The following is a 16,921-nucleotide window of genomic DNA, read 5'->3' as shown; positions in this document are numbered from 1 at the left end:
ACCTAGTCCCACTCTCCCCCCAACACCCAGTCCCACTCTTCCCCCCCGACACCCAGTCCCACTCTCCCCCAACACCCAGTCCCACTCCCCCCAACACCCAGTCCCACTCTCCCCCAACACCCAGTCCCACTCTCCCTCAACACCCAGTCCCACACTCCCCCAACACCCAGTCCCAATCACCCAACACCCAGTCCCACTCTCCCCCCGACAACGAGTCCCATTCTCCCCGGCACCCAGTCCCACTCTCCCCCAACACCCAGTCCCACTCCCCCAACACCCAGTCCCACTCTCCCCCAACACCCAGTCCCACTCTCCCTCAACACCCAGTCCCACTCTCCCCCAAGACCCAGTCCCAATCCCCCAACACCCAGTCCCACTCTCCCCCCCGACACCCAGTCCCACTCTCCCCCCCCGACACCCAGTCCCACTCTCCCCCCGACACCCAGTCCCACTCTCCCCCCGACACCCATCCCCACTCTCCCCCGACACCCAGCCCCACTCTCCCCCGACACCCAGTCCCACTCTCCCCCGACACCCAGTCCCACTCTCCACCGACACCCAGTCCCACTCTCCGCCTACACCCAGTCCCACTCTCCCCCCGACACCCAGTCCCACTCTTCCCCCCCGACACCCAGTCCCACTCTCCCCCGACACCCAGTCCCACTCTCCCCCTGACACCCAGACCCACTCTCCCCCCAACACCCATCCCCACTCTCCCCCGACACCCAGACCCACTCTCCCCTGACACCCAGTCCCACTCTCCCCCGACACCCAGCCCCACTCTCCCCCCAACACCCAGTCCCTCTCCCCCCGACACCCAGTCCCACTTTCCCCCAACATCCAGTCCCACTCTCCCCCCCCCCCCCCGACACCCAGACCCACTATCCCCCACCCGACACCCAGTCCCACTCTCCCGCCCGACACCCAGTCCCACTCTCCCCCCGACACACAGTCCCACTCTTCTCCCAACACCCATCCCCACTCTCCCCCGACACCCAGCCCCACTCTCCCCCGACACCCAGTCCCACTCTCCCCGACACCCAGTCCCACTCTCCCCCGACACCCAGTCCCACTCTCCCCCTACACCCAGTCCCACTCTCCCCCGACACCCAGTCCCACTCTCCCCGACACCCAGTCCCACTCTCCCCCGACATCCAGTCCCACTCTCCCTCAACACCCAGTCCCACACTCCCCCAACACCCAGTCCCAATCACCCAACACCCAGTCCCACTCTCCCCCCGACAACGAGTCCCACTCTCCCCGACACCCAGTCCCACTCTCCCCCAACACCCAGTCCCACTCCCCCAACACCCAGTCCCACTCTCCCCCAACACCCAGTCCCACTCTCCCTCAACACCCAGACCCACTCTCCCCCAAGACCCAGTCCCAATCCCCCAACACCCAGTCCCACTCTCCCCCCCGACACCCAGTCCCACTCTCCCCCCCCGACACCCAGTCCCACTCTCCCCCCGACACCCAGTCCCACTCTCCCCCCAACACCCATCCCCACTCTCCCCCGACACCCAGCCCCACTCTCCCCCGACACCCAGTCCCACTCTCCCCCGACACCCAGTCCCACTCTCCCCCCGACACCCATCCCCACTCTCCCCCGACACCCAGCCCCACTCTCCCCCGACACCCAGTCCCACTCTCCCCCGACACTCAGTCCCACTCTCCACCGACACCCAGTCCCACTCTCCCCCTACACCCAGTCCCACTCTCCCCCGACACCCAGTCCCACTCTTCCCCCCCCGACACCCAGTCCCACTCTCCCCCGACACCCAGTCCCACTCTCCCCCTGACACCCAGACCCACTCTCCCCCCAACACCCATCCCCACTCTCCCCCGACACCCAGACCCACTCTCCCCTGACACCCAGTCCCACTCTCCCCCGACACCCAGCCCCACTCTCCCCCAACACCCAGTCCCTCTCCCCCCGACACCCAGTCCCACTTTCCCCCAACATCCAGTCCCACTCTCCCCCCCCCCCCCGACACCCAGACCCACTATCCCCCACCCGACACCCAGTCCCACTCTCCCGCCCGACACCCAGTCCCACTCTCCCCCCGACACACAGTCCCACTCTTCTCCCAACACCCATCCCCACTCTCCCCCGACACCCAGCCCCACTCTCCCCCGACACCCAGTCCCACTCTCCCCCGACACCCAGTCCCACTCTCCCCCGACACCCAGTCCCACTCTCCCCCTACACCCAGTCCCACTCTCCCCCGACACCCAGTCCCACTCTCCCCGACACCCAGTCCCACTCTCCCCCGACATCCAGTCCCACTCTCCCCGACACCCAGTCCCACTCTCCCCCGACACCCAGTCCCACTCTCCCCTGACACCCAGTCCCACTCTTCCCCCCTGACACCTAGTCCCACTCTCCCCCCAACACCCAGTCCCACTCTTCCCCCCCGACACCCAGTCCCACTCTCCCCCAACACCCAGTCCCACTCCCCCCAACACCCAGTCCCACTCTCCCCCAACACCCAGTCCCACTCTCCCTCAACACCCAGTCCCACACTCCCCCAACACCCAGTCCCAATCACCCAACACCCAGTTCCACTCTCCCCCCGACAACGAGTCCCACTCTCCCCGACACCCAGTCCCACTCTCCCCCGACACCCAGTCCCACTCTCCCCCGACACCCAGTCGCACTCTCCCCCGACACCCAGTCCCACTCTCCTCCGACACCCAGTCCCATTCTCCCCCGACACCCAGTCCCACTCTCCCCCAACACCCAGTCCCAATCCCCCGACACCCAGTCCCACTCTCCCCCGACACCCAGTCCCACTCTCCCCCGACACCCAGCCCCACTCTCCCCCCGACACCCAGTCCCACTCTCCCCCAACACCCAGTCCCACTCTCCCCCGACACCCAGTCCCACTGTCCCCCGACACCCAGTCCCACTCTCCCCCAACACCCAGTCCCACTCTCCCCCCCCCCCCTGACACCCAGTCCCACTCTCCCCGACACCCAGTCCCACTCTCCCCAACACCCAGTTCCACTCTCTCCTCAACACCCAGTCCCACTCTCCCCCCGACACCCTGTCCCACTCTCCCCCGACACCCAGTCCCACTCTCCCCAACACCCAGTCGCACTCTCCCCCCCCCCCCCGACACCCAGTCCCACTCTCCCCCGACACCCAGTTCCACTCTCCCCCGACACCCAGTTCCACTCTCCCCCGACACCCAGTCCCACTCTCCTCCCAATACCCAGTCCCACTCTTTCCCAACACCCAGTCCCACTCTCCCCCCGACTCCCAGTCCCACTCTCCCCCGACACCCAGTCCCACTCTCCCCCATCACCCACTCCCCCTCTCCCCCCGACACCCAGTCCCACTCTCCCCCGACACCCAGTCCCACTCTCCCCCGACACCCAGTCCCACTCTCCCCCGACACCCAGTCCCACTCTCCCCCGACACCCAGTCCCACTCTCCCCCGACACCCAGTCCCACTCTCCCCCGACACCCAGTCCCACTCTCCCCCGACACCCAGTCCCACTCTCCCCCGACACCCAGTCCCACTCTCCCCCGACACCCAGTCCCACTCTCCCCCTGACACCCAGACCCACTCTCCCCGCAACACCCATCCCCACTCTCCCCGACACCCAGACCCACTCTCCCCTGACACCCAGTCCCACTCTCCCCCGACACCCAGCCCCACACTCCCCCCAACACCCAGTCCCACTCTCCCCCTGACACCCAGTCCATCTCTCCCCCGAAGACCCAGTCCCACTCTCCCCCCGACACCCAGTCCCACTCTCCCCCGACACCCAGTCCCACTCTCCCCCAACACCCAGTCTCACTCTCCCCCCGACACCCAGTCCCACTCTCATCCGACACCCAGTCCCACTCTCCCCCCAACACCCAGTCCCACTCTCCACCCAACACCCAGTCCCACTCTCCCCCAACACCCAGTCCCACTCTCCCCCAACACCCAGTCCCACTCTCCCCCCAACACCCAGTCCCACTCTCCACCCAACACCCAGTCCCACTCTCCCCCAACACCCAGTCCCACTCTCCCCCGACACCCAGCCCCACTCTCCCCCCGACACCCATCCCCACTCTCCCCCCGACTCCCAGTCCCACTCTCCCCCGAAGACCCAGTCCCACTCTCCCCCCGACACCCAGTCCCACTCTCCCCCGACACCCAGTCCCACTCTTCCCCCCCCGACACCCAGTCCCACTCTCCCCCAACACCCAGTCCCACTGTTCCCCCCCGACACCCAGTCCCACTCTCCCCCGACACCCAGTCCCACTCTCCCCCTGACACCCAGTCCCACTCTCCCCCGACACCCTGTCCCACTCTCCCCCGACACCAATCCCACTCTCCCCCGACACCCAGTCCCACTTTCCCCCGACACCCAGCCCCACTCTCCCCCCGACACCCAGTCCCACTCTCACCCGACACCCAGCCCCACTCTCCCCCCGACACCCAGTCCCACTTTCCCCCGACACCCAGCCCCACTCTCCCCCTGACACCCAGTCCCACTTTCCCCCGACACCCAGCCCCACTCTCCCCCCGACACCCAGTCCCACTCTCCCCCGACACCCAGCCCCACTCTCCCCCCGACACCCAGTCCCACTCTCACCCGACACCCAGTCCCACTCTCCCCCGACACCCACTACCACTCTCACCCGACACCCAGTCCCACTCTCTCCCCAACACCCAGTCCCACTCTCCCCGACACCCAGTCCCACTCTCGTCCCAACACCCAGTCCCACTCTCTCCCAACACCCAGTCCCACTCTCCCCCGACACCCAGTCCCACTCTCCCCCCCGACATCCAGTCCGTCTCTCCCCCGACACCCAGTCCCACTCTCCCCCCGACACCCAGTCCCAATCCCCCAACACCCAGTCCCAATCCCCCAACACCCAGTCCCACTCTCCTCCCGACACCCAGTCCCACTCTCCCCCGATACCCAGCCCCACTCTCTCCCAACACCAAGTCCCAATCCCCCGACACCCAGCCCCACTCTCCCCCGACACCCAGCCCCACTCTCCCCCCGACACCCAGTCCCACTCTCCCCCGACACCCAGCCCCACTCTCCCCCCAACACCCAGTCCCACTCTCCCCCCGACACCCGGTCCCTCTCTCCCCCGACACCCAGTCCGACTCTCCCCCGACACCCAGTCCCACTCTCCACCCGACAACCAGTCCGACTCTCCCCCGACACCCAGTCCCACTCTCCACCCGATAACCAGTCCCACTATCGCGCCGACACCCAGTCCCACTCTCCCCCCCGACACTCAGTCCCACTCTCCCCCGACACCCAGTCCCACTCTCCCCCCGAAATCCAGCCTCACTCTCCCCGACACCCAGTCCCACTCTCCCCCGACACCCAGTCCCACTCTCCCCCGACACCCTGTCCCACTCTTCCCCCCCGACACCTAGTCCCACTTTCACCCCAACACCCAGTCCCACTCTTCCCCCCCGACACCCAGTCCCACTCTCCCCCGACACCCAGTCCCACTCTCCCCCTGACACCCAGACCCACTCTCCCCCCAACACCCATCCCCACTCTCCCCCGACACCCAGACCCACTCTCCCCTGACACCCAGTCCCACTCTCCCCGACACCCAGTCCCGCTCTCCCCCGACACCCAGTCCCACTCTCCCCCGACACCCAGCCCCACTCTCCCCCTACACCCAGTCCCACTCTCCCCCGACACCCAGTCCCACTCTCCCCCGACACCCAGTCTCACTCTCCCCCGACACCCAGTCCCACTCTTCCCCTCCGACACACCGTCCCACTCTCATCCGACACCCAGTCCCACTCTCCCCCCAACACCCAGTCCCACTCTCCCCCCAACACCCAGTCCCACTCTCCCCCGACACCCAGCCCCACTCTCCCCCCGACACCCATCCCCACTCTCCCCCCGACTCCCAGTCCCACTTTCCCCCGAAGACCCAGTCCCACTCTCCCCCCGACACCCAGTCCCACTCTCCCCCCGACACCCAGCCCCACTCTCCCCCGACACCCAGTCCCACTCTCCCCCGACACCCACTACCACTCTCTCCCCAACACCCAGTCCCACTCTCCCCTACACCCAGTCCCACTCTCCCCGACACCCAGTCCCACTCTCCTCCCAACACCCAGTCCCACTCTCTCCCAACACCCAGTCCCACTGTCCCCCGACACCCAGTCCCACTCTCCCCCCGACACCCAGTCCCTCTCTCCCCCCGACACCCAGTCCCTCTCTCCACCGACACCCAGTCCCACTCTCCCCCCGACACCCAGTCCCAATCCCCCAACACCTAGTCCCAATCCCCCAACACCCAGTCCCACTCTCCCCCGACACCCAGTCCCACTCTCCCCCGATACCCAGCCCCACTCTCTCCCAACACCCAGTCCCAATCCACCAACACCCAGCCCCACTCTCCCCCCTGACACCCAGTCCCACACTCCCCCGACACCCAGTCCCACTCTCCCCCGACACCCAGTCCCACTCTCCCCCGACACCCAGTCCCACTCTCCCCCGACACCCAGTCCCACTCTTCCCCTACACCCATTCCCACTCTTCCCCTACACCCATTCCCACTCTACCCCGACACCCAGTCCCACTCTCCCCCGACACCCAGTCCCACTCTCCCCCGACACCCAGTCCCACTCTCCCCCGATACCCAGCCCCACTCTCCCCCGACACCCAGTCCCACTCTTCCCCCCCGACACCCAGTCCCACTCTCCCCCAACACCCAGTCCCACTCTTCCCCCCGACACCCAGTCCCACTCTCCCCCAACACCCAGTCCCACTCCCCCAACACCCAGTCCCACTCTCCCCCAACACCCAGTCCCACTCTCCCTCAACACCCAGTCCCACTCTCCCCCAAGACCCAGTCCCAATCCCCCAACACCCAGTCCCACTCTCCCCCCCGACACCCAGTCCCACTCTCCCCCCCCGACACCCAGTCCCACTCTCCCCCCGACACCCAGTCCCACTCTCCCCCCAACACCCATCCCCACTCTCCCCCGACACCCAGCCCCACTCTCCCCCGACACCCAGTCCCACTCTCCCCCGACACCCAGTCCCACTCTCCACCGACACCCAGTCCCACTCTCCCCCTACACCCAGTCCCACTCTCCCCCGACACCCAGTCCCACTCTTCCCCCCCGACACCCAGTCCCACTCTCCCCGACACCCAGTCCCACTCTCCCCCTGACACCCAGACCCACTCTCCCCCCAACACCCATCCCCACTCTCCCCCGACACCCAGACCCACTCTCCCCTGACACCCAGTCCCACTCTCCCCCGACACCCAGCCCCACTCTCCCCCCAACACCCAGTCCCTCTCCCCCCGACACCCAGTCCCACTTTCCCCCAACATCCAGTCCCACTCTCCCCCCCCCCCCCGACACCCAGACCCACTATCCCCCACCCGACACCCAGTCCCACTCTCCCGCCCGACACCCAGTCCCACTCTCCCCCCGACACACAGTCCCACTCTTCTCCCAACACCCATCCCCACTCTCCCCCGACACCCAGCCCGACTCTCCCCCGACACCCAGTCCCACTCTCCCCCGACACCCAGTCCCACTCTCCCCCGACACCCAGTCCCACTCTCCCCCTACACCCAGTCCCACTCTCCCCCGACACCCAGTCCCACTCTCCCCGACACCCAGTCCCACTCTCCCCCGACATCCAGTCCCACTCTCCCCGACACCCAGTCCCACTCTCCCCCGACACCCAGTCCCACTCTCCCCTGACACCCAGTCCCACTCTTCCCCCCTGACACCTAGTCCCAGTCTCCCCCCAACACCCAGTCCCACTCTTCCCCCCCGACACCCAGTCCCACTCTCCCCCAACACCCAGTCCCACTCCCCCCAACACCCAGTCCCACTCCCCCCAACACCCAGTCCCACTCTCCCCCAACACCCAGTCCCACTCTCCCTCAACACCCAGTCCCACACTCCCCCAACACCCAGTCCCAATCACCCAACACCCAGTCCCACTCTCCCCCCGACAACGAGTCCCACTCTCCCCGACACCCAGTCCCACTCTCCCCCAACACCCAGTCCCACTCTCCCCCAACACCCAGTCCCACTCTCCCCCAACACCCAGTCCCACTCTCCCTCAACACCCAGTCCCACTCTCCCCCAAGACCCAGTCCCAATCCCCCAACACCCAGTCCCACTCTCCCCCCCGACACCCAGTCCCACTCTCCCCCCCCGACACCCAGTCCCACTCTCCCCCCGACACCCAGTCCCACTCTCCCCCCAACACCCATCCCCACTCTCCCCCGACACCCAGCCCCACTCTCCCCCGACACCCAGTCCCACTCTCCCCCGACATCCAGTCCCACTCTCCACCGACACCCAGTCCCACTCTCCCCCTACACCCAGTCCCACTCTCCCCCGACACCCAGTCCCACTCTTCCCCCCCGACACCCAGTCCCACTCTCCCCCGACACCCAGTCCCACTCTCCCCCTGACACCCAGACCCACTCTCCCCCCAACACCCATCCCCACTCTCCCCCGACACCCAGACCCACTCTCCCCTGACACCCAGTCCCACTCTCCCCCGACACCCAGCCCCACTCTCCCCCCAACACCCAGTCCCTCTCCCCCCGACACCCAGTCCCACTTTCCCCCAACATCCAGTCCCACTCTCCCCCCCCCCCCCCCGACACCCAGACCCACTATCCCCCACCCGACACCCAGTCCCACTCTCCCGCCCGACACCCAGTCCCACTCTCCCCCCGACACCCAGTCCCACTCTTCTCCCAACACCCATCCCCACTCTCCCCCGACACCCAGTCCCACTCTCCCCCGACACCCAGTCCCACTCTCCCCCGACACCCAGTCCCACTCTCCCCCGACACCCAGTCCCACTCTCCCCCTACACCCAGTCCCACTCTCCCCCGACACCCAGTCCCACTCTCCCCGACACCCAGTCCCACTCTCCCCCGACATCCAGTCCCACTCTCCCCGACACCCAGTCCCACTCTCCCCCGACACCTAGTCCCACTCTCCCCTGACACCCAGTCCCACTCTTCCCCCCTGACACCTAGTCCCACTCTCCCCCCAACACCCAGTCCCACTCTTCCCCCCCGACACCCAGTCCCACTCTCCCCCAACACCCAGTCCCACTCCCCCCAACACCCAGTCCCACTCTCCCCCAACACCCAGTCCCACTCTCCCTCAACACCCAGTCCCACACTCCCCCAACACCCAGTCCCAATCACCCAACACCCAGTCCCACTCTCCCCCCGACAACGAGTCCCACTCTCCCCGACACCCAGTCCCACTCTCCCCCGACACCCAGTCCCACTCTCCCCCGACACCCAGTCGCACTCTCCCCCGACACCCAGTCCCACTCTCCTCCGACACCCAGTCCCATTCTCCCCCGACACCCAGTCCCACTCTCCCCCAACACCCAGTCCCAATCCCCCGACACCCAGTCCCACTCTCCCCCGACACCCAGTCCCACTCTCCCCCGACACCCAGCCCCACTCTCCCCCCGACACCCAGTCCCACTCTCCCCCAACACCCAGTCCCACTCTCCCCCGACACCCAGTCCCACTCTCCCCCGACACCCAGTCCCACTCTTCCCCCAACACCCAGTCCCACTCTCCCCCCCCCCCCCCCCGACACCCAGTCCCACTCTCCCCAACACCCAGTTCCACTCTCTCCTCAACACCCAGTCCCACTCTCCCCCCGACACCCTGTCCCACTCTCCCCCGACACCCAGTCCCACTCTCCCCAACACCCAGTCGCACTCTCCCCCCCCCCCCCCGACACCCAGTCCCACTCTCCCCCGACACCCAGTTCCACTCTCCCCCGACACCCAGTCCCACTCTCCCCCCGACACCCAGTCCCACTCTCCCCCCGACACCCAGTCCCACTCTCCCCCCGACACCCAGTCCCACTCTCCCCCCGACACCCAGTCCCACTCTCCCCCCGACACCCAGTCCCACTCTCCCCCCGACACCCAGTCCCACTCTCCCCCCGACACCCAGTCCCACTCTCCCCCCGACACCCAGTCCCCCTCTCCCCCGACACCCAGTCCCACTCCCCCCCCCCCCCCCGACACCCAGACCCACAATCCCCCCCCCCGACACCCAGTTCCACTCTCCCACCCGACACCCAGTCCCCCTCTCCCCCGACACCCAGTCCCCCTCTCCCCCGACACCCAGTCCCCCTCTCCCCCGACACCCAGTCCCCCTCTCCCCCAATACCCAGTCCCACTCTCCCTCCAACACCCAGTCCCACTCTCCCCCGACACCCAGTCCCACTCTCCCCCAACACCCAGTTTCCCCCAAAATTCCAACTGGTGTAGGCTTCCTAACTTGCTAACCCGACAACCCTCCAACCTTCCGTGTCTCTATAACCACCTCCAGCCCCTACAACCCTCCCTATCTCTGTAACCTCCTCCAGCCCCTACAACCCTCCCTATCTCTGTAACCTCCTCCAGCCCCTACATCCCTCACTATCTCTATAACCTCATCCAGCCCCTACATCCCTCCCTACCTCTGTAACCTCCTCCAGCCCCTACATCCCGCCCTATCTCTGTAACCTCCTCCAGCCCCTACACCGTCCCTATCTCTGTAACCTCCTCCAGCCCCTACACCCCTCCCTATCTCTGTAACCTCCTCCAGCCCCTACGCCCCTCCCTATCTATGTACCCTCCTCCAGCCCCTACGACCCTCCCTATCTCTCTAACCTCCTCCAGCCCCTACGACCCTCCCTATCTCTGTAACCTCCTCCAGCCCCTACACCCTCCCTATCTCTAACCTCCTCCAGCCCCTACAACCCTCCCTATCTCTAACCTCCTCCAGCCCCTACAACCCTCCCTATCTCTGTAACCTCCTCCAGCCCCTACAACCCTCCCTATCTCTGTAACCTCCTCCAGCCCCTACACCCTCCCTATCTCTGTAATCTCCTACTGCCCCTACAACCCTCGTCTCAGCTCATCCAGTTCTGACCCCCCGCCGTGCATCCGGCAATCCCCATCGCTCCAGCATTGGCGGCCGAGCATTCAGCCTTAGGGGCCGTGAGCTCTGAAATTAACAGGCTGGAGAGGGGCTGAATGGGCTCCTCCTGTTCCTGAGGCATTTGTTCAGAAACGTCCCCATTCTAAACCCGTGTGTTTCTAATGTGTGTTTGATGTAACTATTTCAGCCCGGACACATCGGTGATTTTTGTATCTGTGGGCTATGGATTCTTCGTCGAACTGACGTTTGCGGAGGCGTTGCGGTTTATCGAGAGGAAATCCCTCCAACTGACTGGGTAAGTTGAAGTTGTGGTTAATCCATGAGTCGGTAATCCCAACAACGCTCGGAGCGTCAGACAGGATTGTGGAGGAAAACCTCTGGAGTGGGGACTTTAACCCAAGACATTATGACAAGGAGCGAGAGTTCCACCACAATGGAGACTGCACACGGCTGCCACTGTGCGTCGGTGGGGGAGGGAGTGAATGTGTGTGGATGGGGTGTCGATCAAGCGGGGCTGCTTTGTCCTGGATGGTGTTGAGCTTCTCGAGTGTTGTTGGAGCCGCGCTCATCCAGGCAAGTGGAGAGTTTCCATCACACTCCTGACTTGTGCCTTGGAGATGATGGACAGGCTTTCGGGAGGGGTGGGGGGTGTGTGGGTTGGGGGGGGGGGTTCGGGAGGTGAGTTACTCTCTGCTGGATTCCCAGCCTCTGACCTGCTCTGGTAGCCACAGCATTTATATGTTAAATTGCCCTTAGTGTCCAAAAAGGGTTAGGTGGGATTACTGGGTTACGGGGATAGGGTGGGGGTGTGGGCTTAAGTGGGAGCTTTTTTACCGGTGCCGACTCAATGGGCCAAATGGCCTCCTTCTGTACTGTAAATTCTATGGCTGGGTCCAGTTCAGTTTCTGATCAATGGTAACCCCCAGGATGTTGATAGTGGGGGATTCAGCGATGGTAATGCCATTGAACGTCAAGGGGGCGATGGTTAGATCCTCTCTTGTAGGAGATGGTCATCGCCTGGGGCTTGTGTGGGGTGAATGTAACTTGCCCCTTGTCAGCCCCGAGCCTGGATATTGTCCGGGTCTTGCTGCATTTGGACAGGGACTGCTTCAGTGTCTGAGGAGTGGCGAATGGTGCTGAACATTGTGCAGTCGCCCGCAAACATCCCCACTTCTGACCTTGTGATGGAAGGGAGGTCATTGATGAAGCAGCTGAAGATGGTTGGGGCCGAGGACACGACCCTGAGGAACTCCTGCAGTGATGTCCTGGAGCTGAGATGATTGACCTCCAACCACCACAACCATCTTCCTTTGTGCCGGGTATGACTCCAACCAGCGGATCTTGGCAGTGTAATCCACACTGCCTGATTAACTCAGGATCTCTTCCACATTGAGCCTCCAGAGGTTTGGGTGAGATTTCAGGGTGGGGACATAGTAAGTGATCGTGCAGCCAGAACGAAACCGTAGGCCCACAGCTAACTCACCGGTCCATCCTCTCTCCCCAGGTTCGCAGAGAAACTATCGAAAGACTCAGCCAAGATCAAGGGCAACATCCGAATGGTGCTGGAGGTGAGCGGTCGCTGAGGGGACACAGGGGATTGTCAAGGGTGGTTCACCAGAGGCCAGTGGCGTGAGGAGTCGGGGGCACGAGGGATCTGATTGACGAGAGGGGTCTGAGGGAAGCGGAAGGTGAGGTTCAGGGGATTGGATTTGCATGGAGGAGCTGGTGTACTCGAGCAGGGCCTCGGAGAGAGTTGTGGTTTGAAAGGTGGGGTCTAGAGGATAGTTGTACTCCTGAGGCAGGGTCTCTGGGAGCGTTAGAGGTCTCGTGGAGGGTCTCGGGCAGTTGGGGAACTCGAAGACGGTCTCGGAGATAGTTGGGGTTCTTGATGGAGGATTTCTGGGATAGTTGGAGGACTCCGAGGGTCTCGGGGAGAGTTGCGGAACTTGACGGTCTTGGGGAGAGTTGGGGACAGGAGGAGGGCCTTGGGGAGAGTTAGAGAACTCGAGGAGGGTCGGAAGAGTTGGGGGACTCAGGGAGGGTCTCGGGGAGAGTTGGGGAACTCGAAGCCAGTCTTGGAGATAGTTGGGGTGCTTGATGGCGGACCTCTGGGATAGTTGGAGGACTCTGAGGTTCTTGGGGAGACTTGAGGCAGGATCTAAGGTTTTTGAGGGAGGGTCTCTGGGAGGGTTGGAGTCTCGGAGGGTATCGAGAGAGTTGTGGAACTCGAAGACAGTCTCGGGGATAGTTTGGGTTCTTGATGGAGGGTCTCGGGGAGAGTGAGGATTCTCGAGGGAGGGTCTCTGGGAGAGTTGGAGTCACGGAGGGCATTGGGAGATTTGTGGTTCTCGACAAGAATCTCAGGGACGAGTTGGGGTTCTTGAGGAGGGTCTCCGAGAGTTAGGATTCTCGAGGGAGGGTCTGTGGGAGAGTTTTGGTTGTCGCTAAGAGTCTCGGGAAGAGTTTGGGTTCTCGAGGGAGGGTTTTGGGGCGAGTTGGGGACTTGAGGGAGGGTCTCCGGGAGTGTTGGCGTTCTTCAGGGAGGGTCTCTGGGTGAGTTGGGGGACCTCGGACACTGGTACAGACTGGTCTATCCACACGCTGCTCCCTCCTGATTTGAGATGGTGTTGGACACACCGATGAGCTTCTCTCAATGTGGTTCTCTCATTCCAGGCTCTCTGTGAACTTCAGGGGTTCAAGGACTTAACGGTGGAAAACAGGAGAGAGATCTTCTAATGAGGCTGAGGCTGGATTCGAGTGCAAAGGAAGAGGTGGAAAAGGGAGGCGAGGGAATGCGAAGACACAGCGGAACAGCTCAATGTATATATGAACTCTGTAAAATAATAGACTGGAAAGTACAGAGTGGTGACGAAGATTTGTAACTTCTTCAAACCTCAGCTGCATAAATCTTTCTAAATCTCATTTCCCCAGTTGTAAATCGCTGGGGTACGGGTCCCACACACACTGACTCTCACTGGGGTACGGGTTCCACACACACTGACTCTCACTGGGGTACGGGTCCCACACACACTGACTCTCACTGGGGTACGGGTCCCACACACACTGACTCTCACTGGGGTACGGGTCCCACACACACTGACTCTCACTGGGATACGGGTCCCACACACACTGACTCTCACTGGGGTACGGGTTCCACACACACTCACTCTCACTGGGGTATGGGTCCCACACACATTGACTCTCATTGGGGTACGGGTTCCACACACACTGACTCTCACTGGGGTACGGGTCCCACATACACTGACTCTCACTGGGGTACGGGTCCCACACACACTGACTCTCACTGGGGTACGGGTCCCACACACAATGACTCTCACTGGGGTACGGGTCGCACACACACTGACTCTGACTGGGGTACGGGTCCCACACACACTGACTCTCACTGGGGTACGGGTCCCACACACACTGACTCTCACTGGGGTACGGGTCCCACACACACTGACTCTCACTGGGGTACGGGTTCCACACACACTGACTCTCACTGGGGTACGGGTTCCACACACACTGACTCTAACTGGGGTACGGGTCCCACACACACTGACTCTAACTGGGGCACAGGTCCCACACACACTGACTCTCACTGGGGTACGGGTCCCACACACACTGACTCTCACTGGGGTACGGGTCCCACACACACTGACTCTCACTGGGGTACGGGTCCCACACACACTGACTCTCACTGGGGTATGGGTCCCACACACACTGACTCTCACTGGGGTACGGGTCCCACACACACTGACTCTCACTGGGGTACGGGTCCCACACACACTGACTCTCACTGGGGTACGGGTCCCACACACACTGACTCACTGGGGTACGGGTCCCACACACACTGACTCTCACTGGGGTATGGGTCCCACACACACTGACTCTCACTGGGGTACGGGTCCCACACACACTGACTCTCACTGGGGTACGGGTCCCACACACACTGACTCTCACTGGGGTATGGGTCCCACACACACTGACTCTCACTGGGGTACGGGTCCCACACACACTGACTCTCACTGGGGTACGGGTCCCACACACACTGACTCTCACTGGGGTACGGGTCCCACACACACTGACTCACTGGGGTACGGGTCCCACACACACTGACTCTCACCGGGGTACGTGCTCCACACACACTGACTCTCACTCGGGTACGGGTCCCACACACGCTGACTCTCACTGAGGTACGGATTCCACACACACTGACTCTCACTGGGGTACAGTCCCACACACACTGACTCTCACTGGGGTACGGGTTCCACACACACTGACTCTCACTGGGGTACGGGTTCCACACACACTGACTCTCACTGGGGTACGGGTCCCACACACACTGACTCTCACTGGGGTACGGGTCCCACACACACTGACTCTCACTGGGGTATGGATTCCACACACACTGACTCTCACTGGGGGACGGGTCCCACACCCACTGACTCTCACTGGGGTACGGGTCCCACACACACTGACTCTCACTGGGGTATGGATTCCACACACACTGACTCTCACTGCGGTACGGGTCCCACACACACACTGACTCTCACTGGGGTACGGGTCCGACACACACTCACTCTCACTGGGGTACGGGTCCCACACACACTCACTCTCACTGGGGTATGGGTCCCACACACATTGACTCTCATTGGGGTACGGGTTCCACACACACTGACTCTCACTGGGGTACGGGTCCCACATACACTGACTCTCACTGGGGTACGGGTCCCACACACACTGACTCTCACTGGGGTACGGGTTCCACACACACTGACTCTCACTGGGGTACGGGTCCCACATACACTGACTCTCACTGGGGTACGGGTCCCACACACACTGACTCTCACTGGGGTACGGTTCGCACACACACTGACTCTCACTGGGGTACGGGTCCCACACACACTGACTCTCACTGGGGTACGGATCCCACACACACTGACTCTGACTGGGGTACGGGTCCCACACACACTGACTCTCACTGGGTTACGGGTCCCACACACACTGACTCTCACTGGGGTACGGGTCCCACACACACTGACTCTCACTGGGGTACGGGTTCCACACACACTGACTCTAACTGGGGTACGGGTCCCACACACACTGACTCTAACTGGGGTACAGGTCCCACACACACTGACTCTCACTGGGGTACGGGTCCCACACACACTGACTCTCACTGGGGTATGGGTCCCACACACACTGACTCTCACTGGGGTACGGGTCCCACACACACTGACTCTCACTGGGTTACGGGTCCCACACACACTGACTCTCACTGGGGTACGGGTCCCACACACACTGACTCTCACTGGGGTACGGGTTCCACACACACTGACTCTCACTGGGGTACGGGTCGCACACACACTGACTCTCACTGGGGTACGGGTTCCACACACACTGACTCTAACTGGGGTACGGGTCCCACACACACTGACTCTAACTGGGGTACAGGTCCCACACACACTGACTCTCACTGGGGTACGGGTCCCACACACACTGACTCTCACTGGGGTATGGGTCCCACACACACTGACTCTCACTGGGGTACGGGTCCCACACACACTGACTCTCGCTGGGGTACGGGTCCCACACACACTGACTCTCACTGGGGTACGGGTCCCACACACACTGACTCACTGGGGTACGGGTCCCACACACACTGACTCTCACCGGGGTACGTGCTCCACACACACTGACTCTCACTCGGGTACGGGTCCCACACACGCTGACTCTCACTGAGGTACGGATTCCACACACACTGACTCTCACTGGGGTACAGTCCCACACACACTGACTCTCACTGGGGTACGGGTTCCACACACACTGACTCTCACTGGGGTACGGGTTCCACACACACTGACTCTCACTGGGGTACGGGTTCCACACACACTGACTCTCACTGGGGTACGGGTCCCACACGCACTGACTCTCACTGGGGTACGGGTTCCACACACACTGACTCTCACTGGGGTACGGGTT

General features: G+C 63.2%; 1 protein-coding gene across 2 annotated transcripts in view; it reads left to right on the top strand.

The window, feature by feature from the left end:
• The window catches only part of uxt (ubiquitously-expressed, prefoldin-like chaperone), a 47,587-nt gene extending 33,729 nt beyond the window's left edge, over positions 1-13,858 (top strand). For both annotated transcript variants that reach the window (XM_072487835.1, XM_072487836.1), the window contains exons 4-6: positions 11,124-11,231; positions 12,441-12,504; positions 13,610-13,858. In XM_072487835.1, the coding sequence (XP_072343936.1) occupies positions 11,124-11,231; positions 12,441-12,504; positions 13,610-13,672 (235 nt within the window). In that variant the 3' untranslated portion in view covers positions 13,673-13,858. The remainder of the gene's footprint in view (positions 1-11,123; positions 11,232-12,440; positions 12,505-13,609) is intronic.
• The last annotated feature ends 3,063 nt before the right edge of the window (positions 13,859-16,921 follow it).

The sequence above is a fragment of the Scyliorhinus torazame genome, chromosome 22 (assembly GCF_047496885.1).
Source record: "Scyliorhinus torazame isolate Kashiwa2021f chromosome 22, sScyTor2.1, whole genome shotgun sequence".
NCBI lineage: Eukaryota > Metazoa > Chordata > Chondrichthyes > Carcharhiniformes > Scyliorhinidae > Scyliorhinus > Scyliorhinus torazame.
Note: the sequence above shows the minus strand (reverse complement) of the source record. Positions and strands in the feature narration are given on the sequence as shown.